At 53.3% G+C, this 26,941-nt stretch overlaps 8 protein-coding genes across 8 annotated transcripts; 4 read left to right on the top strand and 4 right to left on the bottom strand.

Moving 5' to 3' along the window:
* Nucleotides 1-65: 65 nt before the first annotated feature.
* On the bottom strand, nucleotides 66-6,282 carry J4E92_002933 (uncharacterized protein; the record flags this gene model as incomplete). Its single annotated transcript, XM_051494333.1, has 3 exons — nucleotides 66-3,344; nucleotides 5,195-5,607; nucleotides 5,664-6,282. 3 exons carry the CDS (start codon nucleotides 6,280-6,282, stop codon nucleotides 66-68), a joined length of 4,311 nt encoding a protein of 1,436 aa, XP_051356012.1.
* Nucleotides 6,283-9,031: 2,749 nt separating this feature from the next.
* On the bottom strand, nucleotides 9,032-10,779 carry J4E92_002934 (uncharacterized protein; the record flags this gene model as incomplete). The annotated part of the gene is made up of 6 exons (XM_051494334.1): nucleotides 9,032-9,873; nucleotides 9,925-10,158; nucleotides 10,213-10,267; nucleotides 10,321-10,521; nucleotides 10,574-10,607; nucleotides 10,664-10,779. 6 exons carry the CDS (start codon nucleotides 10,777-10,779, stop codon nucleotides 9,032-9,034), a joined length of 1,482 nt encoding a protein of 493 aa, XP_051356013.1.
* A 2,987-nt stretch (nucleotides 10,780-13,766) lies between these two features.
* J4E92_002935 (uncharacterized protein) lies at nucleotides 13,767-16,058 on the top strand (the record flags this gene model as incomplete). Its single annotated transcript, XM_051494335.1, has 1 exon — nucleotides 13,767-16,058. One exon carries the CDS (start codon nucleotides 13,767-13,769, stop codon nucleotides 16,056-16,058), a length of 2,292 nt encoding a protein of 763 aa, XP_051356014.1.
* Nucleotides 16,059-16,658: 600 nt separating this feature from the next.
* Nucleotides 16,659-17,565, top strand: PMM1 (Phosphomannomutase 1; the record flags this gene model as incomplete). The annotated part of the gene is made up of 3 exons (XM_051494336.1): nucleotides 16,659-16,760; nucleotides 16,811-17,055; nucleotides 17,103-17,565. The coding sequence occupies 3 exons, from the start codon at nucleotides 16,659-16,661 to the stop codon at nucleotides 17,563-17,565; spliced, it is 810 nt and encodes a 269-aa protein (XP_051356015.1).
* Nucleotides 17,566-18,744: 1,179 nt separating this feature from the next.
* Nucleotides 18,745-20,589, top strand: J4E92_002937 (uncharacterized protein; the record flags this gene model as incomplete). The annotated part of the gene is made up of 2 exons (XM_051494337.1): nucleotides 18,745-18,753; nucleotides 19,135-20,589. The coding sequence occupies 2 exons, from the start codon at nucleotides 18,745-18,747 to the stop codon at nucleotides 20,587-20,589; spliced, it is 1,464 nt and encodes a 487-aa protein (XP_051356016.1).
* Nucleotides 20,590-21,316: 727 nt separating this feature from the next.
* Nucleotides 21,317-21,882, top strand: J4E92_002938 (uncharacterized protein; the record flags this gene model as incomplete). Its single annotated transcript, XM_051494338.1, has 2 exons — nucleotides 21,317-21,502; nucleotides 21,607-21,882. The coding sequence occupies 2 exons, from the start codon at nucleotides 21,317-21,319 to the stop codon at nucleotides 21,880-21,882; spliced, it is 462 nt and encodes a 153-aa protein (XP_051356017.1).
* Nucleotides 21,883-22,331: 449 nt separating this feature from the next.
* Nucleotides 22,332-23,560, bottom strand: YTM1 (ribosome biogenesis protein ytm1; the record flags this gene model as incomplete). Its single annotated transcript, XM_051494339.1, has 2 exons — nucleotides 22,332-23,480; nucleotides 23,552-23,560. 2 exons carry the CDS (start codon nucleotides 23,558-23,560, stop codon nucleotides 22,332-22,334), a joined length of 1,158 nt encoding a protein of 385 aa, XP_051356018.1.
* A 641-nt stretch (nucleotides 23,561-24,201) lies between these two features.
* Nucleotides 24,202-26,802, bottom strand: J4E92_002940 (uncharacterized protein; the record flags this gene model as incomplete). Its single annotated transcript, XM_051494340.1, has 2 exons — nucleotides 24,202-26,592; nucleotides 26,641-26,802. The coding sequence occupies 2 exons, from the start codon at nucleotides 26,800-26,802 to the stop codon at nucleotides 24,202-24,204; spliced, it is 2,553 nt and encodes an 850-aa protein (XP_051356019.1).
* Nucleotides 26,803-26,941: the final 139 nt, after the last annotated feature.

Below are 26,941 nucleotides of genomic sequence, written 5' to 3' on the forward strand. Positions count from 1 at the left end.
ATGAACTACACATTATAGACAGGAGAAGATGCCACATTTCGTAAATTCATAAGACCATACCATCATCAGGCATGACCATTCCGCCTCTTCGCTTCCTCTAGCGCCATTCGTAATCGATTTTCCTTCTCTGCGTCCTCGCTACTCTTTCCCATCTTCCTCTGCACCAACTCTCCGATTTCAGCCTCATCGCTATCCAGCACACTAACCCTCCTTTGAAACTCCTCCAACAAGTCCTTCTCTGCTTCCCTCTTCTCAGCCTCCAATTCGAGTATGCGCGCTGGATCTACACCATCGGCTGTCACTTGCGCAATCTCCGCGTCGATATCGGCGTTATTGGATTCAATCTCCAGCGCATTGAAGAGGGAGAGAAGCGCTTTTGATGATTCCTTCAGAGCCTTAAGAGCGGTTCGTGCATCATCGAGGACCGCTGGATCACCGCTGCCATCCTCAAGGTCCTTGATAGCTGCAACGATGTGGTCAATTTCTTTTTGCTCAGTGCTGACTGCATTGACAATCATGTCCTCGACAAGGCGGACAAGTTCGCCTACACGCTCCGCCTTCTCGCGCTTAGCTTTGAACACAGCTTGCTTTTCAGCGTTGTCGTAGTGTTTCTCCACGGTTTTCATCTGGCTGATGTTGCCAGCAGCGTACAGAGGTTGTGTCTCCGTCTTCTTGTAGCGTCTGTCGCGCTCTGCAACGAGTTGTACGACATCGTCGTGTCTCTTTTCCACTTGCTCGTGGATTTCTTTCAGGAGCTCGAAACAGTCTTTTGTGCTTGGAGCATCGGTTCCCTGCATACTCTTTAGTCCTGTTACGAAAGACGGTAGTATGCGCTTAGTTTCGATGTGCAAGTCCATCAGGGCTTTGATCTCGCCGTGGAGCCCGGTGAAGATGGGGTCGAATACGGTTTCCACATAGTCACGATATTCCTCTTTGTCCTCTTGCGCTTTGAGCTCTCCCTCCTTCTGCTTGAACTCTTCCTCGAGCTGATTCATCTCCGCGTACGATATCTCGTTGTTGTTGAACAGATCATCGTTGTGCTCCTCGTTTTCTTCTTGACGCTTGCGACGGGCGTCGTCCTTCTTGCGGCGACTCAGAGATGCAGATTTCTCCCATGTCTTCGTAATTTCTTCGGCGGCGCTGGCTTTGGATCCTATGTCAACGAGCCTAGCCCTTATATCCTGAATCCGGTGATTTGGAAGGCCGGAATGCACCTTTTTAGATACTAGTTCCTTCAGCACTCTGTTTGGATCTTCTTTCGTTGGTGCAGTTGAGATCGGACGGCGCGGCGTCAGATTCAATGGCAAAGGGACGTCTGCTTCGCTACTGGAAGGCCGGGAGGCAGGCGTCTGAGCAGTCGGTTGATGAGCTCCAAAGAATATCTCATCGTGCCCCTTACTGTTGCTACGGCCTGACGGTGAAGTTACTCCTGGCGTATTAGAGAAGGACATTGTTGGTCTGTGTCTCAATGGAGCAGGGTCAACTGATATGCTAGCAGGTGGGACATATGCCTTGTATTGGTGTTGCACCTGCTCTTCAGGTGGAGATTGCACTGGCGTCTTGTTCGTATCGTCATCAATGGAGCTGGTCGGAGTCAGGATGGTTGTTGATTGCACCGAAGGAGGCGCCCTTGGAACACCCTGGTAGTTTTCTGTAGGCGGAATTGTAGTTTGGCGCGCCAAGATAGGTCTACCACCAGGACTATATTCATAGTCGTCGAATTCAGACTCCTGTGGCACCTGGATGTTCAGATCCTGTCTCTTAGTGGAGATGTTCGAGGTTGCACGAGAGCGAGCAGCTTGCTCTGGTTGGTGTGGTACCTCTGGCTCCACTGGAACTGTTTGTGTTGAGATATCAGTGGAGACGATGGCCCGCATGGCAGACTCGACTTTCATGAACGCCTTGAAAATCTTGACCTTCTCTTCGACTTGCGGTTCCGCGGCCTCACTACGAAGCATGGCTATGTATCGTTCTAACGAGCCGATATACCACGGATCAAGGTCCGGTATCATATCAGCAGGTGTGGGGTTCGGCGGTTCTTTCGCCTTTTCGGCTTCAAGTTGGCGCTTTAGTTCAGCGACAGAACTATCACGCTCCTCAATATTGTGCTCCTTCCCTTCCACATCTTCTTTCAAAATGTCAATCGCCGTGTTCTTCTCCTTCACCATAGCGTCATAATTGACACTAGCTTGGTCTGTGGTGATTCTTATAGTCTCAATCTGTGCACGTAACACGTCCATCTCGCTCGTGCTGTGAGCTTTCTTAGCTTCGTACTCAGACACAACTTTCTGGCTGCTAGCTTCAAGTTCATCGATCTTTGCTTGTAGTACGGCCTTTTCCCGTTCTGTGTCTGTGTGTAACTGTTGGAGAACATCATCCTTCTCCTTCTTCTCCCGTTCCGTATCTGCGCGTAATTGGTTGATAAGGTCGTCCTTCTCTCTCAGTTCTATAGCATAGTCGTAGCTGGAGGGCACCACGCCGGTGGATTCATTACTGGCTTGTGACCCAAAAAAATGCTTCGGTTGGGTAGGTGTGTGTTGCGACGTGTCCCATCCGCCCTCTGTAGAGCCAGACCCAGTCATCAACGCAGCAGGCTGATGAGGGGGTTTCGTGCCCTGTATGGGTTTGGGAGTAGTCCGTAAGGGCGCGACAATTGCATCTCCGACGATGAACCCTTGATCTGATGACTGGGAATCTTGACGTACAGCAAGTCCTGTTGCCACAGACGGCGGTGTAGGTGTAAAACCTTCATCCCATTCGCTCGAACTCACGTGTGCAGGACGTACAGCAGGACTGGGGAACCCATGCGTCGATGGGGGAGACGGAACGTGAGCGGGTAGTTCAATACTTTCCGGTTGAGTACTGTCGCTTTTCTTATCTTCTTTCTTTGCACCAAAGAGTTCTTCATCGTCAATTTCCTCACTGCCACCTAGGTGTTCCCAATCAGAAGGTGCACCGGCAGCCAGAACACTAAACTTGGACTTGTCATCTCTAGGTGGAGGTGACGCGGGTAGCTTCTGTCCGAGAGGTCTTGGTGAGGATGTCTTATTCTCTGCGCGTTGTGCATAGAGATTGGCCAAAGCTATCGAGCTCACCGAGTCGGTGCGCCCAGAGATAGGCTGGTAGCCAGAGGCGGAGCTCACACTAGGCCGATTCGATATCGGAGACACAGGCTGACTCTGCGGGCTTGGTTGATGGTAGAAGTTTGACCCAGCAGTATCGATTCGATTGTAAGGCTTTGTTTCTTGGCCCTCCTGGTTCGAGATCTGGGAATATTGCTGCGGTGGAACTGGTTCTTGCGCTTGGTACCCTGTTTGCGAGGGTGGTGGCTGAGACTCGTATGTCTGCGGTCTATTGTATTGATAATTAGGCTCTGGGGCTGGAGATCCAGACTGCCATGAGTCCTGAGGGCGAGGATGTTGTGGAGAAGGCTGCGCTTGTTGGTCGTACAGAGACTGTTCATATATTGTCTGTGTAGGTGGTTGCTGCGACGGCGCTGGGGAATATGAAGGATGCCCAACCGAAGGTTGCTGATATTGATGCTGCTGCGGTTGTGGGAATTGATCCGACGGCTGCTGATGCTGGTTGGGTATCTGCGATTGCGGATTGTATTGGACGGGCGTGGAATGACCATACTGAGATTGGTGATGGTTTTGTAGAGGAACAACCTGTTGGCCATGCCGTGGAGGTAGAGGCGGAGGTTGCTGCTGCTGTAGACCATGATGTCCATGTGCATATGTGTTTGTGTCTGTATGTGGTGTAGTATGGGTGTAGTTGGCCATGCCGCCTTGAGGTGGCGCATGCTGTGTCTGCTGCCACGAAGGAGCTTCTGGTGGGGGAGAAACGTATGCGCCGGCTGCTGGGTTTGTGTTCAAAGACGGGTACGCTTGTGTACCCTGTTGTGTGTATGCCGGCTGCTGCGCGCTCTGGTTGTTAATTGCAGTGGGTTGCTGTGACCCTACTGGTGGGTATGAGCTGACATGGCCTGCCCCATAAATGGAGCTGGGTCTCCCTCCCTGCGAAGACTGGAAGTATGTTGCGCCCGGAGTGGTTGAAGGCGGGGGAGGGGCTGCGTGGTGATATGGCTGTTGTGGTGTTGCTTGCACCGGATATTCTCCCTGCTGCGTATGAGGCGCAAAGCTGGTGCCTGATTGCGATTGATGTGACCAGTTCTGCTGCTGTTGCTGTTCGTGCCGTTGGACCGCCGCTGCGAAGCCGTAGGGTTTGGGTGGAGGCGGGGGAGGTTGCTCTTGTTGCTGAGGAGGGTATGATTGATGCTGCGCCCCCGGCATGGTGCCATACGTGCCCGGATTATATCCTGCGGCTACCTGCTGTTGCGATTGATTCCATGGACTCGACGTGTGTGTCGGCGTGGGCGCAGCCCATTGACCGTGGGCTGGGGGAGCGGACGTTTGGTATCCCTGGGAAGCTGTACCATCGTGTCAGTGCCTCGCTCTGGAACTGTGTGCTATCATGCATCAACATACCTCCATATCCAGGCGGCGGTGGCGGGACTGGTGGAGGGGCGCCCTGCTGGCCTGTGAAGCCCGTCGTGCTGCCTGGCCGCTGGTATCCTGGTGCTTGCCCGTAGTTCTGCATCGTGTGGTTTCTTATCGCGTTATCGACCAATACATGTGTCGCGCGAGATAGCGGATCGTGTCCGTCGGGAGTGTGGGCTCGAGATGCCAGCTGAAGTGCCTGTGTGTATTAATAGGCTCTCCACGAGTGTGACATGCACATGGACGGCACGCGCTGGAATGCGATCACGGAGGCAATTGCGATGTATCGGATGACATTGATGAAGGTATTAAGTACAAAAAGGCGATACTGAGATACATCAAACTGGGCCTCGTCTACCCAGCGTAAGGCTGAAAGCTGAAGTCCAAGTGTGCAGAAAGTGGAATGGTGTCACAGCCACGCGATGATCTGCACGCCGCGGTTCGTCCCCGCCCGGGCTTCGCCTTGCCTCATGTGACATGGTTCCTTTACAACGATCATCGCCATTCAAGTCTTGCTCTTCCGTCTTTGATCCGCGATATACGACAGAACATACTCCACGTCCATCGCGATCGCCTCTAACGTTTCCTTCTGCTGGATACCCTTTGGTGCCTTTTTTGTCATGCCCCCCGCCGTACTCAACGTCATCTGCGCCATGTCAACAACATTAAACTTGAATGCAGAATATGAAACTTACCATATCCCAACGATGACGGTCGCTATCGGGCGACTCTGCTTGCCGCGCAGCATCCCCATCGACACGTGTTCTTGATGCGCCAATCAGCCTCTCCAACGAGACGTAGATTCCTTCTGTCAGCTTTTTCCCCTGTCGCTGCTTCTGGTTCGCGTCAGGTGTTGAGTCTGGCCCGATATTCGACGGGAATCGGTAGAGTTGCGAAGATCCTTTCGTTTCCATCCGGCTCCTCTCTTGCATGATCTTGACATTGCCAAATGATGCATAATCGATTGGAAGCTGTACAGTAACAGACGAAGCGAGCTCGGAGAGATCAGCATTGTATGTGTTCATCGTGACTATCAACGCATGAAAGACCCGATCTTGTAATAGGCTCAAACCGGCTACCTTGGGCATCATATGGAACATTTGCGATACTAAGATGTGTCAGCAACGGCAGACTGTCATGTAACGTACGCAAGAGGGCACTCACTGAACATTTCCACGCTATGAACCTCCTTGTGGTGATTCACAGCTCTCAACGCTTCTCCAGGATCCCATCTCAGTAGCTCAACCGCATCGAAAACACTCGGGGTATATGCAGCTTCGTTACGGCTGTGATCTTTCGCCAAAAGATCTCCCAATTCTGAGAACTTGACATGAGCGTTGCTGTGGGTAGAGGTTCTAGCCATCCAACTGGCTTGGTTCAAGTCTTTGATACGCTTCTCAACCGAGACTGGGACTGTAACCATATCGCTGCTTCCCGTAGCACTAAGCGGCGGCATCATCACATGTCCATTGTCGGGGCTCCAGGTTCCCCGCTTCTCGAACCCTTCATCGAAGTTGATTCTTTGTACCTCGCTGAGCACATCGTCGAGGAACTCGGCTAGAGTGACATGATGATCTGAACTAGCATTATCATATGACGGGTGATGAGGCAGATCGAGCTTCTTCAGGGGCTTCAAGGTCAGATATTTGCGTGCTGGTCCTGATGTGGGAGAGGTAGTGATGTTACCAGGTGTCGGATTTGTATCAACTTCCTGGCCAAGATTGTTTGGGGGTTGCACTGGCTTAGACTGAGCAGAATCTCTGACTTCGACGGGCTCAGTCATGGTGGCGATCCAAGTAGCGGAGCGGAAGTCTTGGAAATATGCAATGAGCTACAACAGGTAATCGAAGCGGGATAGCTATAGCTGCTTGGTGGCTGACAGAACAGGTGCGTCGAAGGTCTAGACCACTGTAATGCAAGAACTAGTGTAGGACAGCGAGTAGGTGACCCGGCTATCAACACAATAGTTAGCATTGTTACACCCCAGTCACGGCGCCTTTTTACGTACATATTTCGGGAAGCCACAGGCTTCTTGCAAGGAAGATATGTGGCGAATGTGATCCGTGTGATTGGTCTGACACGCCAAATTCAGACCTCGGGATGTGCAGCGATGGTCTGGAACTGCCTAGAAGTATGTGCACAGAGATTTTAGTGCAGTATGGAGGCAAATCGATGAATGCCAAGCAGAAGTCTGATGGTGGACGTGATGATAGAGATGGAGTCGTTGCACTGGAACGGGAGATCGACAAGGGTAGATACGGCCCTGATTGGCTCGTTCCTGCCTGTGTGACACTACGATGTGCTAGCTGAAGCAGCAACCTGAGAAGCGTTTGCCATGAACTACATAGTAGCTGAAAGAAATACGAAATCTGGTTGCACGTAGCTCGAAACTAGGATGAAAATTGGGCTTCGCGTTTTACGAAATACATGCCAGTGACACGCAAGTTACGGGTCCAGTGCTCAGCAAGTCAAGAAGTACGACGGGTCCTCCTACCTATCTACGCTAGTAGCACAAGAACACTGCTACCTGGGACTCTGAGGGTCTTCCTTGTACTCGTCGAGTATCACAAGCGCTTGTAGAGGGCCTAGGTACGTCGGGTACAGCGTCGAGAAGGTCAACTGCTGCGAACCCGGCACGTTAGAGTGGTGTGTGAACCCAGGTACCGAAGCGAGCCTTCCTCGACATGCTTTTGATGCCTTTGGGTGGGATCAGCTGCACAATCTGGAAACCTGCAGCGATGCACGAGTTCGGGACAGCGGTCCAAGCATAGGTACCTACACAATCAACACGTGAAGCAAGAAAAGCAACCCTATGCCAGTTGATGTAACCATATCATCAAGATGAGAGCAAAATGAAGAAAGTGTGTAGACGCGGGCCGATTTCCAGTCCAGCATGCCGATCCAGACCAACTCGGCTGCCGACCTGTCCTGTTCACGCTCCGCGGACGTCATAATGATCAGAACAACTACTCCACGGAGCCCACAGCCAACGTCTGTGTCTGCAGGACCCTCTTTCGCGGCAATGGCATGATCCCTCGTTCCAAATATTTGGCTCGACTAACTTTGACTGGTCAGTCGAGCTGCAACTTGTTTACTCCACAGCACCTGCATAATGCACAGATGTCTAGTACACCCTTGCGCTTTATCTTTGCCCTTTCGAAACGACGTGCCGAAATGCTAATTTTACCATGTCAGGATGCATGCGGATGCGAGAATCACGCAACACATAATCAGCTGTTTTCTCATTGTGGAATATCGCAAGATGCTTTGTCTTACTCCGAGGAAGGGCTAATGCCGCGGGGGCCATGCAGAGCGCTGTACGCGGCAGATGGACAGACTAGGGTCCCGGTGATCGACCCTGTATCCGAGCGAGCGCCTTGCGGACGGACATCGACAAATGCGTTTGTAGGACTTAGTTTTATTGCAGATTTGGGGTCCTGCTGCCTGCCATGTCAGGAGGCTTGTGATGTGGGTGGGTGGGCTTACTCCATTGCTTTGGCTTGCCGTCGATCTGCAAGCGCGACGGCATAAAATACCGACGATTTCTATTGTCGCGGGACATCGTAGCATCTGCCACGTGATTTCGGTGGGTTTGCTCAGACCCTGGCCATGTGGTGCCAGATTAGCATGCCAAATCCTCGATGTTGACAGACATGGGTAAACCCCCCAAAATCCACTCAACACGCCATGCCAAGCGCATGATCTCGATGTCGCTCGGGACAATTGACCGAAACAGATCCACTTGCGCACATGTACTGTACTCCTAGCTCTGGTTGCAGGCTGCAGTGGCGAGTTAGCTGCTGTCGGGTGCATGCTTTCCATTGGGCGCTATTGAATCCGCCGTATGCGAACATTGTTACCGCCTTGCACGACTGTGCGCTTCTTGATCCCAGACAGGACTGACTGCCAATCACACCACATCATGCAGTTGATGGAATAATCCAGACTGCCGTTCAGACCAGCTGCACATGCCCAGGTGTTCGAGATGGATTAGGCAGTGTCATTCATGCGAATAGATCTAGATTTCCTATGTACATCCTACACGCCTTCCTTGCCCTTGCGCACACGCTGCACATGCAGAGATTCGTGCTCCTTACGGCATTAACCGTGGAGGCTGAGCCTTTCCGAACTCTAGCATACAAGGACAGGCTCTCTGTATGCACGTAGCGTAATCCGAACGGCGCGTGCGTTGCGGACTTAGAAGGGCCGGTAGTTCATCTCCAACACTTCAATCCTCGAGGTAGGGATCCATCCTCCGTATAATCACTTGGTATTCGATAGGCCAATAAGTGGACTGGTTGCGTTGGGGTATCATCTCGAAATAGCAAATAACATATGAAAACGTAAAGCGTCCCCGCGCATGCTCACTTGGCTGGTGCGCGGTACACGCATAGCAGTCATGTCGTTGCTGACGTCTCGCAGCGAAACAGTTTGTGGTCGCATGCGGTATGCACTACCCACTGGAACGGGCCATGCGGACTGCTCATGCCGAATCATGTACTGTAACATTGGTATAGCGTTCAAAAAAAGAATCAAGGTGAGCTTTCGGTCTCGACCATGTCGTCGTCCACTGCTCTTGATGCCAGTTCTCCTGCTCTTACGAGGACCGCAAGTGACCCCTGATTACGATAGTCATGGGGATTGTGCGAGAGGTGTGATGGCATGGGCGGTATCGGCCGATCCAGTGGCGAGGCTAGGGGTGCTATACTGGGCACTGGCTGGGGAAGCATGCGCATCGTCTTACTCGGGTCTGCAGGTAATGTCTGCCCAGGATAAGCCGACAAGGTGTACCCTTGAGATCCTTGATTGCTGTGACCACTCTCGGACGACAATGTTGTATCTTCGTGACTGAGAGGGGGGAGACGCGAGGAGTCGCGCGGAGTCCTGCGAGAAAGCATGTCGTTTGGCCCCTGAAAGTGATTTGGGTGGGGATATGGAGGTGGTGGAGTCGATGCAATCTTTTGGTGGAGGTCCAGGTTGTACGCAGAAGGCTGATGGTACGGATTGGCATCGAAGGGGATCCTCGTTTCTCGAATGGAATTGGGTACGGATGGGTCATAGACACCGCCATCTCTTTGCAAGACCGTGGTCCGTGGAGATGCAGATGTGGGGGAGAATTGTTCGCCCGAACGGGGGGAGTTGAAGCCAGAAAGGGGAATATTGGCCGGCGATGTCGAGTTCGAAGCGTAGACTGGACCAGGTGGTAGCCGTGAAGGGGGGATTGGTTGGGTGGGATCCGGTTTTTGTTGTAATGCTGCTTGGGCATCGGACTGAATAGAACTCAATCTCCTGTTTGCCGGTGGGTCGGCCTGTTCATTGCTACCTCCTCGTGTTGAAGTGGTGGTTTCGGTTTCGAGCTTTGAGCGTTTGCCTTCTGCACGTGTCAATACATTGCGGCACATGACGACGGAAGCTGTGGACAGACCTTTAGTGGGCACTGAGTGCTTCGACTTGAAATCTTCGAGATACTTTTGGTACGCTTCGAAATGGGGCGTCTTCTTGTACTCAGCCAGCTCTGCATAGTATTTCTCTTTGGCACCATTGGCCTGTCGTTCACAACCTTCGCGTTCCTCGGCAGGCAAGACTTGCCATTTCTCACCGACTACCTTGGCAATCTCGGTGAAGGTAAGGTCTTGTCCCTTGAGTGACTCTCGCACCTCTGCTGCGGATTAGTCGTGATCGCGTTGGACCAGAGACCAGAGACCAGACTTACGATTGGAGAATATGACGTAAGCAGAGGGTGGACGTTCCGGTGCATGTTCATCAGGCTGCGTTGGGTTAGCGATGTTGCACGACATACGGGATCTGCAGAGTGGCCTACCTTGGGATGTCGACGGTACTTCCGCTTGGCCCCTGTTCCATTCGGTGCAGTATTGGTGGGCTCTGGCTGCTTGCTTTTGCTCTCTGGCCCCGAGTCGTCACTGCGATACGAGCCGGCAGTGCTCCCAGCTCGTGCAAGATTGATGGGCAGAGGCCTATCCGAAGACTGTCCGCGCGATTCGGCGATGGCCCGTTGAAGTTTCTACGAGGAGGTCAGTTGTTGCTGGTGGTAACGTCGCAGGATAGTGACGTACCCGACGATGGCCAAGCTTGACGTTGAGGGAACTTCTACGGAATAGTAAGCATGGGCGGCTTGGGTAGGTAGGGGTGGAGCCATTGCGCACAAGTCTGATTCTGTAATGTCGAGCACAGTCTCCCAAGTGTCGAAGCCTTCGGCTGTGAACACTTCGTGGTACTGGGACAGTCCCAATCGCGCGAGACGTTCTCTCAATTCGCTCATGTAGGAGGGCGTGAGCGCGTGGACTGGGCGGTGTGGTGTAGCGACCAACTCTCGAACAGCGCGGGCCAGAGAGGACTTGGTGTGTCGTAGATTATTAGAGCACTAGTGGCAACGGGGTGGGAATCGAGCGTGATCGAGCGGGCTCGAGTATGGCGGAACTAGTGTACAGGGATCAAATAGGAAATGCCTGGGTCGTGGGGTGGCTATGTGATTGGTGCGGCACGACGAGTGTGGCGGATCGACTCGTAACGAAAATCCGCGTAGGGGTCAAAGTGTTGCAGGGCGCAAATGCGCAGAGAAGAGCAAGAGAAGGAGCAGTCAACGACTAAGGTGCATCCATAAGTGGTGGCGCCTAACGTTGGGTTTGGGGTAGGTGGGTCCCGGACCGATCAGCAGAATTCTGTGATTATGCTGTGGTAGGGGCAGGGAGGGAGCGTCTCGGCTATTGTAGTGGTGAAGACAGCGGACGCAGCCTAGTAGATACGCGGCCAGGACAACGGCCGTCGAGAGTCAGCAAGCGGCCGGAGCTCATTTGGCGCGTCCCAAGCGGTGGTGCGCGCTGCGCAGAGTCGCACGAGGCCTGGGTTTGCGGTGAGAGCAGGCAGTTCCGGGCGAGAGCGGTGCAGGAGCAGGCCCAGGGCAGAGGGACAGGGCTAGCAGTAGGCAGGATTCGGCGCAATCATCGCGGGCGTTGCAATTGGCGCAGGGGCGGAGCAGAAGCGGACGGCGTGGACGAGGGATGACGCTGATGATGGGACAATGGGGTTTGCGAAAACAAGAGTCCGGGAGCCAGAAAATAAGGACGTGTGACTGTGCAGCAACACCTAGGCCAGGGCTCTCGAGATCAGAGCAGGCGATCGGCGGAACAGACAGGCAGAGGGCGGCCAGGGGGGCCACGGTGCGAGCGAACGCTCCAGCCACGTCTTCCGGACGGGGAGCTCACTGATGCGGAATCTTGTCCTGGCGATGACGTGGGCTGATAGGCTGCGAGGCGTGCGGGCAGCGGGTGATGCTGTCAAGTCTACAGAACATCTCACGCAGAGGCACGATCGACGAAACGCCGGTACCTACAGTAGGGCCGGTTCGCATGAGCCGGCGACGTCCTGGGCTGCCATGTGCGCTGCCAATACACGCTGACCGTAATTGCAATCTCGTAACAACCATGGAAACTCCCAGATGCCCATCGCAGCTCGTGCCGTGCGCCAGGCTGCCAGAGCCTTGCCACAGTGCAGCGCAGGTGCCTTGCGTCATGTTGAAGCCATGATGGCATGGCTATTGCCATTGCAAACACCGCTGTATAGCCGAGCAGACGGCCTCGCGACGTCAGCTAAGCGACTACCAGACACTCGATCTGCGATGCGACGCAGCTGGCGGCGTCGTGTACGAACGAACAGCAGACCCTTCAAAGCCCGGGACGGGCTGCATCGGCGATGGAAAATTCTGGATCCAGTCGCTCAGCACGCGGCGACGCCCTGCAGCCCATCGTCTCCCGACTCTGATCAGTTCCAAGTTTTGTCAGTAGGTTGCTATAGCCGTCATGGCTCCAGCTGGTGGCCGATCGCTGTGCTGCCAGGGGCGGACAGGGCCCCTGGGCATCCACCTCCGCCCGAGCGTCATCGCCAGCGGAGCGGAACGTTGCTTCCAAGGTTTCTTGGCTACAGCACGCACGTGACGTGACAGGCGGGCACATGCACATCCATGATATTCCATTGCGCTATGTCTCATCTCAAGGTCCAAGGTCATGGCATTCTAGACCCTGCGCGTGTCATCAGAACCGCCCCGAATCTCTCCCAGCGTGACCATCGCGACCCACGGCTCGTCACCCTTTGACTGACGTCGCCGTGTTTCTCGGTAACAGACCATGCCGGGCTAGGCGCACCAACCGCAGTCGTGGGCGTGTCGTTGTTGTCGCAATGTGGTTTGAAATCATACGATGCTGCTTCGCATCGGCCCTACTCGTCCTCCAGTACAGTTTGCCCATCGCCTCCCGGCACCATCTGGAGCTGTCAGTCATGGCGCCAAACGAAACAGCCTGTTTCATACCATGCAGATGTTGTTGCCGTTCAGTAGGATTTTGGGCAGCTCGACGTTCCCCTCGGCTGGGTCACTGCCACCGCGTCAGTCGGATGTGTCCATGTCAGACCTGCAAAGAACCTTGGAAGCACGCACATTTCCGTCACATTCTCCAGCACCATGTCTGTGTCTGTTAGAATAGTTTCATCTCCCGACTTCCCAGATGTACTTACTGACGTAGTCGTCGAAACCCACCAGCTTTCCAGTGAATTCCTTCCCGCCGTTCATGATGACCCAGATCTGCGAACCCACGCACTTGTCGATGAGCTCTGCAGTAATTTAGTCATGAACCGACACCTGGTCGGACAGAGACGCACCTAGCGGAAGAAGGTTCTCGAGCGACATGGTGACGTGGTATGTTGTGAGCTGAGTTTCGGTCGTTGAATGCAACTGTCGCGTTTGAGGTGTCGGTACAATCAAGGTGGTGATTGCCCAGGTGGTGGGCTTGATATCTTGGCGTTCAAGACCACCGCATCTGCCACAGGCCGCGCTAGCCAACCACTGCTCGCGCCACAATAGGCAGCAAGCGTCCTCGTCCACACAATCGACTCGCGCCCGTGGCGACCATCTCCTCCTGCCGGTGCCTATTGGGTGCACTACCATGGAGTGTTATGCTCTTCAGTCGACGCGCCTCTCTGCTGAGCGCGTCAGATGCCCCACGGCGTGTTTGCCATGAGCCGCCTACCCACGCCTTCTTCTCCGTAGAGCGCCATACACAGTACTCTCGTATACTCAGAGCGATGCACACTACCCCATTACGCTCGACGCCTACCACCTCACCCTCCTCGACCTGCCGATGGAAGCGGGGACGGCCCGTTCCTCGAAGCGACAACTTTCCTAGACGAATCCACAAGACTCCCGTCCCTGCGCTACAACCTCCTGCTACCCAGCCTACTTCTATAGACTCAGCCTCCATGGCTCGGGACCATCGCCAAATACGTCAGGTCTCGGCTGCGTTACACGTACGACTAGCCGAGGCGGCTCCAATACTGGGCGCTGACCGATTTCAGCGGGTGGGACTATGGAATCCAGCTCACGGACTACGCTTTGCGACAACAGCGACAGCGGAGGCGCCCAAGCCGGATATCCCAGAAACCACAGAGACCGAGTCCTCACCTCAAGACGATGTGGCTGCGGCAGCCCGTACCGATGACCCCTTCCCGCACACCCATAATGAAGCAGGCGATGCTGTCGGACAGGATGGAGAAGCTAGTACGGGACACATCTCGGAGAATGCAGACTCTAGCGACCTCTCGTCCGAAGGAGAGTTGGAAACCAAGGACGACGAAGACGTAGATGAACATGTCTCTCTTACCTATCAGATCCCAGAGGAAAAGCTGCGTGCTGCAATGCTTGCCACTCCCCAAACTCGTGATAGTTATTGGAGTGCGAAGCTATACCAAGGGCCCGAGGGCGAAGCGATCTCGACCCATTATTGCAAGTCTTTCGACGTTGCTGAAAGGGTGGCCAAATACTTCTTACAAGAAAAAGTGGTGGGCTTCGACATTGAGTGGAAGCCTCGCGGAAACCCATATTCCATCAAGCAAAATGCGTCGTTGATTCAGCTCGCGTGCGAAGATCGCATCGCACTCTTTCATGTGTCGCTGTTCTCTGGGAAGACAGTCGAGCAGCTGATGCCACCCAGTCTGAGGGCTGTTCTAGAATCACCCAATATTTACAAGGTAGGTGTGGCTATCAAGGGAGACTTCAAGCGCCTGGAAAAGTACCTCAACATTCAATCTCAAGGTGTCTTCGAGCTTAGTCGCTTGCACAATCTAGTTGAATGGTACGAGGTGGAGCCTAGCAAAGTGTCAAACAGACTTGTAAAACTCGCTTCTCAGGTGCTACAGCACCTCCAACTGCCTTTGTACAAAGGAGAGCGACTAGTCGACGATCCGGATACAACCTCCAGCGTCCGAGAAAGTGACTGGAGTCTGTCCTTAGATTTGCAACAGATACACTACGCGGCTGCCGATGCATATGCTGGCTTTCGTCTTTATCACATGCTTGAGTGGAAGAGGACACGGATGAAGCCAGCCCCTCCTCCAGTGGCCCTTTGCGACTTCGACAACAAGCCTACTCCCAGGCCAAAGGTGCCCCGCAAAAGGGTAAAGGCAGCTACCAAGTCCGACGATGCAGCGGACGTAGTTGCGAAGCCGTCAATCGACGTGACAGAAGAGCAACAAGAAGATGAGGAAGACGCGGAAGGGTACGAGACGGCGACGGAGGAATTTACCGACAGTCATGAGCTCGAAGACGCACCAAATGAAACAAGAAAAGCTGCGCCCGTGGATGACTCAAACAAGGCCTCTGCGGCTGAGGCTGCGATGAAGCCCGATTCGAACAGTGTTGAAGAAAGTGGAGTTTCTTCACAAAAGCGAATTGGCCGTGTGAGCCTTTCCTGGCTCCAAAACACCGACCCCGGATACCCTGAGCTGCCCAAGACATCGCAGGAAGAGGACGTGGGCCTACAGTCTACCGGATCTTCCAAACATGAGGTTGCCATGCAGATGGAGAAGCAAGGCCATGGTATTTCACGCCGGGAGCAGAACGATAGCGATGATGAATACCCAGACCCAGAGCTTGAAGATGCGCTTAGACGCATGTCTTTGGACGAAAGTGGGAAGCTTATTCAAGACGGGAACGAAGCAGCATCAGAGCATACTAGCCCAACACCTACCATAAGCCAAGACGATCTGGGAACGCAGTCAGTACTTCCTACCCATCCAGCAACCACGCAAGCTTCTAATACTGCCAAAGTGGCTGAGCCATCAGGTCTCAAGCATGATTCCCTCGATGTTGTCGATTCCGCCGTGCCAACACCAGCTCCGCAATCAAGCATCGGCCTACTCAATGAGTCATCACGAACACCTGAGTACAACTTGGCGACGACATGGGCACAGGAACATCTTCAAGTCACTATTCCATCGCCTACTTCAACAACACCCTCAGGTATACGCGCAACTGTGACACACCTTCGCGCATATCACATGTGGCACTACCAGAAGCTCCCACTCGAGAAAATGGCAGCAATCTTGCGAGATCCGCCGCTCTCGAATAACACGATTGCGAATTATATCTTGCAGGCAGTCACACTGGAGAGGCTTGAATATGAGGAAGACTCTCTTCGAAGTGTGTTACTAGCGCTACCTCCAGGGATGCGAAAGGGACGATGGAGGGGGCTGGCCGAGGAAGTTGGCGTGTGACATGAACACATCGACCGTAACCTAGACATTGGCAGAGTATTCTCGAATGAACAAGCTATTCTTAGATGTTTTGTGAACGTGGGATGAAGTTGAATACGTGTTCAGAGGATTTGCGGTGTGTTTATGTGTTCTCTTCGTATTCACACTTGTCAGTTTGCACATGGAACGCAGGACGCGGAAGCCATTCCGCTTTTGTCAACCAAGTCGTGGCTCATCTTTACGCGTCTATGGTCAGCTCACGCGTCTATACTCAGTGCTGCGCGTCTATGATGTTGCGATACAATGTGACACGCCAACGATGTCCAAGTATATGAACAGTGGACAGTTGTCACCATTCAGCCATGGCCGTACTCACCAGGTACCATGTGCGGTGCAAACTAAGTCAGGGTCCAGACACGCCCGCACTAGGCAGACCCCACGCGTGCCAACCGCGAAACTGCGGTGAGGAGCAGCCATCCCTGCAGGAACTCCGAAATACATCAGGACAGCCGGCCCCTGCTTTGCTACACCTCTGACTGTTCTGACGATCTTCGACCATCCCAATTGAGCTTTGTCTGTCCGCATACCTGTCAATTCAAGACTCACGAGGAGACTCCCACCATGGCCGCCGCCGCAGCTGTCTACCCCCCGCTCGACCAGCGCCCGGTCAAGAACACGGTCCTCCTGTTCGATGTCGACGACACACTCACAAAGCCCCGTCAAGTGTGTACACTCGATGCATGCTCAGCGATGCTTCTCTAACACCGTTGCAGCTCGTCACTCCGCAGATGCTGCAGCTCCTTTCCGAAGTCCGTCACAAGTGCGCCATCGGTTTCGTTGGCGGCTCCAACCTCGTCAAACAACAAGAACAGCTCGGCGGCCCCGTAGACGTTACCTCGCTGTTCGACTTCTGCTTCGCCGAGAACGGACTCACTGCCATCCGCATGGGCGAGGTCCTGGCTAGCCAGAGCTTCATCGCGTGGATTGGCGAGGACAAGTACAAGCAGTTAACCAAGTGGTACGTATATACAGCAGGTTGTGGGATATCTTTAACACTGATTCTAGGATTCTTCACTACATCGCTGATCTCGACATCCCCATCAAGCGCGGTACCTTCATCGAGTTCCGCAACGGCATGATCAACGTCTCCCCCATCGGCCGTAACGCCTCCACCGAAGAGCGAAACGAATACCAAAAGTACGATCTCGAGCACAAAGTTAGGGAAACCATGGTCGCCAAGCTCAAGGAAGCATTCCCCGACTCTGGTCTCACATACTCCATCGGTGGTCAAATCTCGTTCGACGTTTTCCCTACTGGCTGGGACAAGACCTACTGCCTGCGACACATTGAGGCGGAGAAGGGACTGACTGGTGTCGTCTACGACAAGATCCACTTCTTTGGCGACAAGGCTTACGAGGGTGGAAACGACTGGGAAATCTACAGCGACGAGCGGACGATCGGACATAAGGTCAAGAACCCAGATGATACCTATGCGCAACTTTCGGAGCTGTTGAAGAGCTTCCAGTAGTGGGTTTGGACGCATTAATAACTATTCTGACGAAGCACCCACGGCAGCATCTTTCCGTCTGATATGAGGAAGATAGTACTGGCGATAGAGTACGACATGTAATGTGAACAAGAATCATACGATGCCATTGGTCGAGGGATACGTTCTGGGCCTCGATTTCCAGCATTCCCTCGCATCGGCATATGCCCAGATTTTGACTTCCGCGCAGTTGCCGCACTCCGTGACTTTAGTGGAGCAGCGTTGATCATTCGATAGTGACTTCCTGTGCACCAAGGCATTTCCCGATGACCCATACCGGAAACAACAGCCCGACTTGCTATCAAAACCTTAAATCTGCAGGGCTCAGCAAAGGGTCCAGTAGTGAGAGGCTTATTCATACAGCGCCCTGCTTGGTCACCATCAGCTTCAATGCCGAGATACGTACACTCTTTCTATTATAGGCAGTTCGGAGCTGAGCGTGTCAATCAACCACGCTGGTCGTCATTGGCTTGTCGTGTAACATGGCGTATGCAGGTACTCAATCCGATCATCTCCCCGCACCGGAGTACAGCCGGGATCATGGCACCGGAAGTTAGAGGTAGAGTGCACATTGTGATTGGGTCCATCCGCACCGATTGATACACAACACCGGTTTCCAAGACGGCTTTTCACAGCATGACATGCCGTTTAAGATGCAGGCCACTTTCGCTGATCGAAATGCTAGATCTTGCATCTCAACACCGAAGCAAGGAAGCCAGATCTGACCGGGCAGCTGGGAGTATACAAGTACCGACAAGAATACGGCGACATCCTGGGAACGAACTGCTAACTTTTACACGTACTCCATCATGAGACTACCTACAACCCCGCTCTTCCTACTCCCAGTTCTCGTGTCAGCATCCCCTCTCCACCATGCTTCCTGCATTCCACCACAGACTTCTTCCAACACTTCCAACACTTACGACTATATCGTCACCGGTAGCGGTCCAGGAGGCGGTACAATCGCCACCAATCTCGCTCTTGCTGGACACTCCGTTTTGTTGATCGAGGCTGGATCGGACGCTTCGTTTGATATCCGCACCCAAGTGCTCGCTCTGAATGACTACTCCAACACGAATGTAGCGTGGCACTTCTTCGTCAAGCATAGTGATGACGAGGAGAGGTTGAAGAGGTATAATCTGTTGGTTTGGAGGTTGAAGAATGGGGAGTGTAAGTTGAGATAACGATAGACATTACCTGGGCCTGCCTTGCTAATGTCAGTGATAGACTGGGTTGGGAAAGATCCCAGTGTTGAGGGACACGTAGGCGCTGAGAGATTGGGCGTTTTCTATCCTAGAGGTGTAAGTGGCATCCTTCCCTTGCGAACTGCATGCGAAATAGTTACTGATCGTATATGCTGCAACGTAGGCCACTTTGGGCGGGAGCGCGATCATCAACGCAGCTGCGACGTTCCTGCCAAGCGACAGCGACTGGGACTTCTTTGACAAGGGCGTTGAAGATGGTATTTGGAGGTAAGTCGCCAACAAGTCTCGTCTCTCAAGATAGTACTAACATTCACACAGTGCCGAATTGATGCGGAAATACTTTGAGAAAATCGAGCATAACAACTATCTCGAACCCGGTACTCCTGGTCACGGCTTTAAAGGCTGGCTACAGACGAACATTGCTGATCGAGCTACCCATGCGGCTGAAGCACTCCGCTTCAAGGTCTTCCAAGCTGGATTAAAATTGGTTGGGAAAGATCCCGAAAATGTACTGGACTACCTCACCAGCGACGCGAACTATCTCGATCCAATGCGTGACCAGACAGAGGGTCTGTCGTCACTGCCATTCCACGTCACACCCAACTGGAAGCGCTTCAGTCCACGCGACCGTATCCAGGAATTGCGCAAGCTAACGAATTCGAACGGAACGTTGAAGTATCCGCTACATCTGCAGCTTGAGTCTTTGACCACGAAGGTGCTATTCGATGAGTGCGGTAGCAATGGCACAAAGCCGCGAGCCATTGGAGTCGAATACTTGCAAGGCAAGTCCGTATATAAGGCCGACCCACGTCGTAACACATCCACCACCGGTACACTGCACCAAGCTTTCGCTCGAAAAGAAGTCATCGTAGCTGGTGGTGCCTTCAACTCGCCGCAGATCCTACAGCTCTCTGGTATCGGGCCCAAAGCTCTTCTTGAGAAGTACAACATCCCTGTAATCTCTAACTTACCGGGTGTGGGTCGCAACCTCCAGGACAACTACGAGGTACCCATTTACGGGAACGCCCAAATCAGCTTCGCAAAGACACCTGACCCCAATGCACCAAAATGCACAAACGGATCACCCGGCGATCCATGTATCGAACTTTGGTACAATGGCCAAGGACCCTACGCGCGCGGCGGCACAAACTCGAACGCGTTCCTCCTCAAGACAGCCCATGCGGTCGAAGGCGAAAGAGACGAACTAATGTTCGGCTTCACGGGTGGCTCCTTTGCAGGCTTCGCGCCACCGACGTCTCAAAACACGACACGCTACCCTCCCACAACATTTTCTTGGTCCACCGTCAAGATACATCCCCAGAACACTGCCGGATACGTCCAAATCCGATCAGCCGACCCAGTAGACACACCGGAAGTGAATTTAAACTACTTCGCCGAGGGCGCAGCAACAGATTTAAACGCCATGCTCGACACTGTTGCTTTCGTCCGTAGAGCATTTGCTTCCACCGAAGCACCGGTCGGACCTGTGACACCTGTTTCTCCACCCTGTCCGCCGGCTGATGTCCTTGAGACGGGCTACTGCCGTGAGGTGCAGATTGATAGGGAGTGGATTCACGACCAAGTCTTTGGTCACCACCCCACAAGTACGAACAAGGTCGGCCCGGATTCTGATCCTATGGCCGTGTTGGACACGAGGCTGAGGGTTAGAGGGGTCGAAGGGCTGCGGGTAGTAGATGCGAGTGCATTTCCTAGATGTCCGGGTGCGTTTCCGGCGGTTAGCACGTTTTTATTGAGTGAGCGGGCGACGGATCTGGTGTTGGAGGATGTGGGCAAGTGGTGAATTGGATGTTTGTTGTTGGTTCGCAAGGCTATAGAGAGATGGTGCAAGCATTGCAATGGCCATTCTACGAGCTTGACTGAGATAAAAGTGAATTGAATTTTCGAATATTTAATGTACAGACAAAGAGTAATCGACGCGAATCTCTCATCGAAGCAGTGGGAAAGCAGCATGACGAATGTCAGCTCCAGGAGCCCTGCATTAGCGTCTCTGGCCCTACCTAACAGCTTTGATTGGGCCTACAGGGAGCTGGGTCCCCACAGTGCCCTCCCTGCCGTGATCGATGGATTTGCTGTAGTTGCCTAACAGGGAAAGCCGTCCCTATGGACAAGGCTTTGATTGGTGCGACAGGGACAGCGAGATCCACACTGCCCTCACTGCCCTTCCTCTCTCCCGCGATCGATAGTCTTTGCATAGTTGCCTGATCGGGAAGGCTTCCCTGTGGAGCCAATCAGGGCCTCGCCTACAGGGCCAGCGGTCTCCACAGTGCCCTTCCTGCTGCAATCGACAGTCTTCGCACACCTTCCTAACCGGGAAAGACCCCCTGCCAGCGAGGCCCTGATTGGCTCCACAGGGCTGGGAGAGGGAGAACGCGTTCCCGCGGCCAAAAATTATTTGTCGCAAAGCGTCCAACCCCAAACCAGTCCGCCAAAACCACCGCATTCCACTGCAAACCTACGTAACTCGAAAGCGCCGAATTTCAACCGACTTCTGTAACAAAACACACAAAATGAAGCTCCTCACCCTCAATTTCCTCACATGCGCCATCAAAACCTGCAAAACCAACCCCGCGTCCTTCCCCCTCCACCCCCGCGATGCCGAACTCGAAATCGTAGAAGCAGACATCAACCTCGCCTTTCTCAAGAATATACTACCGAGGATCATGTGGGATGAATTGAGGGGGATATGCAGCGAGGTATGCGACCAAGAAAACACCCACCAGACGGGGAAGCGTATGCGCATTGCATACGTACCTGCTTCAAAACCTTGGACAGAAAGCTAACGAATAGTGCTTTCTAGCTTGGTCTTCCTGAACTCCCCGCAACAGCACCCACGCCCGCCGATCTCGTCGAACCTTCCTCTTCCCCCGCTTCAGCATTAGACACCACAGACGCGACATCAGCGGCTGCGACGGAAGAGATAGAAGAGGAGCCTAGCCAGACAGCGAAGGATCTACACAGGATATTGCTTGAGACGTGTATACAAGAGGGCAAGCTGGTGTGTGGGGCGTGTGAGCATGAGTATGCGGTCAAAGAGGGGGTTGCGAATTTCCTGTTGCCGGGACATTTGGTATGAGTTGGGGCGACTGAGATGAGGTCTCTTGGTTAGACATCGGAGTGCCAGTGGAAGACGCGTCTATCGAATAACTACAAGCGCGACTGGCAGTCTATGGTGGACTTGGGCTGAAGAGTGTGTACAACACTATGATGCCGTGGGCACAGTATGAATGCTGTGCGCCAGCAGGGGAGAACGATAACTGTGAAAGAGGATTGGAGGTGGTTGGTGGGAGCGGTTACTTGATACCCTTTTGATTGCGTTCACCCACATATGGGGGAAAGCATTGTGCTGCACACGAATCTAAGGCCTCTGCGGCCTGTATTGCTTGCAGAAGCATCACCCAAGTCAAATGAAACATCGATGGAGGGCAACGCGTTCAAGAATTGAAGCTACACTTTTCCCTAGCCAAAATGGTATCTACGATATGCGCCCAAACACCTATATGATGGCACTTCTACCAGCGAGAATCACGAGCCGAGAGCGCGGTTGATCTGCACCCTCTTATCCTCACCACCCGAGACAATACCCACTGCACTATCCCATCTTACGCTGAAAACCTTCGCGCCTTCTCCATGACTCTTGGCACTTTCGCGTCCTTGCCTGTAAATCGTGTACACGCTCTCACCAGTCATTCCCTCTCCAACCTGACCACCTGTGCTAACATTCCTGAGATCCCAAATCTGCACCGTTCCGTCATGCGAAGCAGACGCCAGGTTGTATTCGGAAGATGGATCCGTGTCCAAAGAAACAACACCGTTCTTGTGGCCTCGTAGTGTCATGACACTAATTTGCGTGGCAGATGCGCGGGGATCGACCAATGTGATGTGTCGTGCTGAGGTACCGGTTGCAAGCAGGTTTCGGGAGGGGATGGCGCATAGGGAGAGAAGCGAGTGACCGGTCGTTCGGGTGTCAACGCACGATTGGGTAGGCAGATCCCAGGTTTTGAGTGTGTGGTCGTGAGATGCCGAGTATGCGACTGTAGCATCATCTGGTTTGAAAATGACGCTAGATACCGGCGAAGTGTGGCCGCTGAATGTGGCCAGCGCTCCGCGAGCGGGGACCGTGCGATCGGGCTTTGAAAGCTTCTGTCGCTTGTTCGACGCAGCCGTTGAACTGGGCAGGAAATTCGCCGGCGCGACGGGGTTCTCCTTTGCGTTGCTCGAGAACAGCGAGATAGTGGTATCCGAGGAGGCGGAGAGAATGCGACTCGAAGGCGCATGGACTGCGACGTCTTCTACACCCCAGCGGTGATTGAACAACTCGAGAGCTGTGGTGATAGTCCTCGCATCATCGTCGTACTTGTAGACACGAACAGTGTTGTCCAGCCCCGCAGCGACCATCTTCTTCTCCGACAACCATTTAGCCGTCTTCAAGCTTGTAATTCGACCACCGTTGTTGGGAGCCTCTGAAGTCGCCAGAACATCGCCCGAGGTATTCCACACTCTTAACAGTCCGTCATAACTTGCGCTCAATATCCTCTCTTGCCCACTTTGCACTCCTGACAGAACATCAACGGCCGAAACCCAGTCATCGTGTTCGAAGCTCGTGACGTTTAGCGGTGGCACCAAAGCCCTCGTGTATTCAACGTCCAGCGTCGATTCGGCATTGATACCATTCTTTGTAAGAAATTCGTCGATTGTGGTTCGGAGGAATTCGCCGTTGATCAGGATGTCAAAGGGTATGCGACTGCCGTCATCGCGGTGCAGGAGTTCGTTCACAAGTGTGGAAAGCTTGTGTCGAGTCAAAGCTGTGGGCGCATCCGCGTTAGCTCTGGATCTGGACGGACTGCGCAGCAATTCATAGCCTGAAACCACAGCAGTGCAGTCGCGGCGGTTCAAATTACTGCGCGAACATGCTGCAGTAGATGGCTGGAGGCCGCGACATGCGACTAGGCTTCCGGTAGTTCTACTCACATGTTTGAACCAAGAGAATGTTCGGCTCCTCCGAAATCTGCAGAGCAGCATCGCGCGTCGTAAGGCGAATCTGCACCTTGGTCTCTGCGGCGTCGATATCCATGGCGTCGGCGGGTTTGGCGGTATATGTTGATTGGTGTTGAAGTTACGAAGCTTAGGAAATTTTGGGATCTCGAACTTTTTTTCGAATCCGGTTAGCGCGGAAGCAGCCAGCCAGTCGGCGTTCGTGAACCTCCGCTCGTGGTAATATAGATTATGTCTTTCTAGATAGATTGAACTACGGGAAAGTATCAAAGTCGGCTGATACTCGGGCATAGGTTCCAAAAGACTAACCGAGAACTAGGGTCAATCTATCACTAGAGTACTACGAATGCACTCAAGAGAAAATTCGCTGTGTTGTTTCTCTCACGTAAATTGTCATTTACTAAGTCATACTGGTTCTCCTGATCTCAGCAATAGCCCTCCTCCGGTGATCACTAGGCGCGAACAGAGCCTCGATCAATCCAATCACCTCTTCAGCTTCCATTTCCAACTTCAGCTCGCCGTCCGTCCAGAAGTATTTGATATCCGCAAGGCTGCTGTCCAGAATTTCGCTGAGATACTGGAACTTGAACCAGTTGGGCGTGTAGATGCCGGCCATGTCTCTTGTTTCTCCGTTGCCATCCTCGGTCTGGAAGTGTTGGGATAGAGTAGCAAGCGAGACACAGTACCCATGTAGCTTCCTCGACTCATCTTCTGCAATATCTGACATGTCCTCGACATCGTTGATGAACTTTGTGAGCGCAGCTGACACCAAGGAGCCAAGTGACTGATGTAGAGCGCTATGTGAAAGGACATTCTGCCACTGTCGCTTCACATCACCTATGCGATCTATCGTCGTAGCGATGGCGTCATCACAGACCGTAGCGAACGGAACGTTCGTACAGCCTTGGAAGCCTTGAGCATCTTCAAGATGATCCCGAATGATTTGTCTTTGTGACTCCATCTCGCGTCCATATGCACGCTTTCCAAATCCGTCGATCGTCTTGATGTCAGATTCGATCAGCGGTTGGAGGCGTTTGGAAGGTCGCAAGTGCTGTGGCAACGTGGACGATTTATCTCTTTCAGCTTGTTCTTGAAGAAAGAGTCGCAGACGATCCGATAGTCGCTGGCAGTCGTTGTAGATGAGCATGTTACTAGCGATATCTTTTGAGTAATGCATTACAGCAGTAGCTCGGTACATTGCCAACAGGAGGCTCGGAATCGCATATAGACCCCCGCTTGCGGGTGCGATTGCAGACTTGACCAGCTCGGGTGAGTTCAGCGTGTCTACTTCTGCAATGACCTGCAATATTATCTCCATTATGGCATCTGGGATCGCTGTCACTGTATATGTCTCCCGAAGGGTGACCTCCTGGTGCGCCGGCTGTTTTTGAGAGGCAGGTTTTCCGTTCGTATTCGATTGCTCCGTTGCATGTGCTGCAGGCTTCGGCGTTGTAGTGGGTTTGGTATCAGCCTCGTCATCCCAATCAGCGCCCCAGTCATCTGCATCCTCTGCATCAGCTGGCTTTTCTTTCGCCTCTTGCTCTTTGGGTTCATCTCCAATCACATCATCATCCTCACCCCAAGCACTCATATCTTCTTCTTCGATAGTCTCCTTCTTCTCTTCTGCGACATCACCCTCCTCGTCCCAATCAGCAGCCCAGTCATCCTCTTGTTCGTTGCCAGCATGCAATGCATCACCCTTTGAGATGACTTGCGTCTCGACCCGTTCAACAGTCTTCTTTTCTTGCACCTTCTTCGGAAACATCGTTTGTACTCGAGCGATCGCATCCTCTTTCTGTTTAGCAAGCCATATCTCGGCAGACTTATCTACCCATTCAGCTAGACGACTTTGGCCTGACCAGCCGAGCTCATCGAGATACTCCACAAAGCCCAAGACATATGAGAGCGATTCTTGAAAATGTGGTATCCCGTCTGTTGATAATGGCACGGCAGGCAAAAGCAGGTTCGAAATTAAACGAGAAGCAATGATCGGGACGATCTTTGAGGACAGCGGAACGGCGATGCTAGGCGGTAGACGCGTGCTCAGGTACTCAGCAAGCAAGTGCATATCCTCCAAGGTAGCCTTGACCGCACCATCATTCACCGTGCCAGCACGTTGGATAACATCTTCCTGGATGTTGAAGGCGGACACAACGCGGTCGGTGCCTATAGCCAGTCGGGGAGCGATTATAATCTTGTCCAGGTCACGGCTCAAGCGGGTAACGAAGCTGTCAAGGAGACCCAACTTCGTAAGCGCTTCAACCGTTGTGTTGATATCGACTATGGCCTCGCGTTCGATCGACTGATGCAGCGAGATCTTATGATTGGTGTTGTCAACTGCAATCAGCCCGTTCCATGTCTCCGTGACCGTCTCTACGATGGCTTTCTTCAGCTGCTCCTCCTTGTTCTTCAGCACACCCACCGCTCTTGTAGTGGTGAACAGCCCAAGTCCCTGGAATGCGCCATCTGCATCTTCCAAAGTCTGTATGGCGTGCATAACATGGCCATGTACAGCAGCGTTTTGGGCAGAGTCGAGCAGGGTCGAGATGTCTCGAAGCTGCTCTACAGCACGTGCCAAGCTTTCGTTGTATGCAATTTCCGTGTGCAGTAGGCTGACCTTGCTTGCAGCATCCTGTACGCGAGCTGTATTCTCCTTTCCCGCCTCTGCTTGTTTTACAATATCTTTGGCCGTTTCTTGCGAGCGTTTGATATCGTCTTGCAGCTTGCGTGCCTGTGCTATCCAGCCATCGACGTCGGGTGCGGCTTCTCTCGAGAGTTGGCGTACTTCGTCCTGGAACAACGGTCAGCGTTGCCTGGAGCACGCGCTACTTCAACACACCTTCGTCTCTTCTCTTGCCTTGGCGACTACCTCCAACAGCTTTGGGAGTGCGCTGGAAGGCACAGTTGCGGACGCGACATCCTGGTCCTGGGGAAACGCGCCATACGCGGCCGACTGGAGCAGCGCGTCGCCTAGCTGCTCGTCTGAGACTTGCGAAGGCATTTGTAATCACGGGGTGATTGTCATGTCGATTCTAAAAAGGGTTTGCGGCGGGATAGTTCGCACGGCGTTCGCAACGTCGCAGGACCAACATTGAAGCTGCACGGACGTCCAAGCGACGTCAACTCCAGCGTTGCTGCCC

Source organism: Alternaria infectoria (assembly GCF_024043175.1).
Source record: "Alternaria infectoria strain BMP 0036 chromosome Unknown scaffold_3, whole genome shotgun sequence".
In the NCBI taxonomy this organism is placed as follows: domain Eukaryota; kingdom Fungi; phylum Ascomycota; class Dothideomycetes; order Pleosporales; family Pleosporaceae; genus Alternaria; species Alternaria infectoria.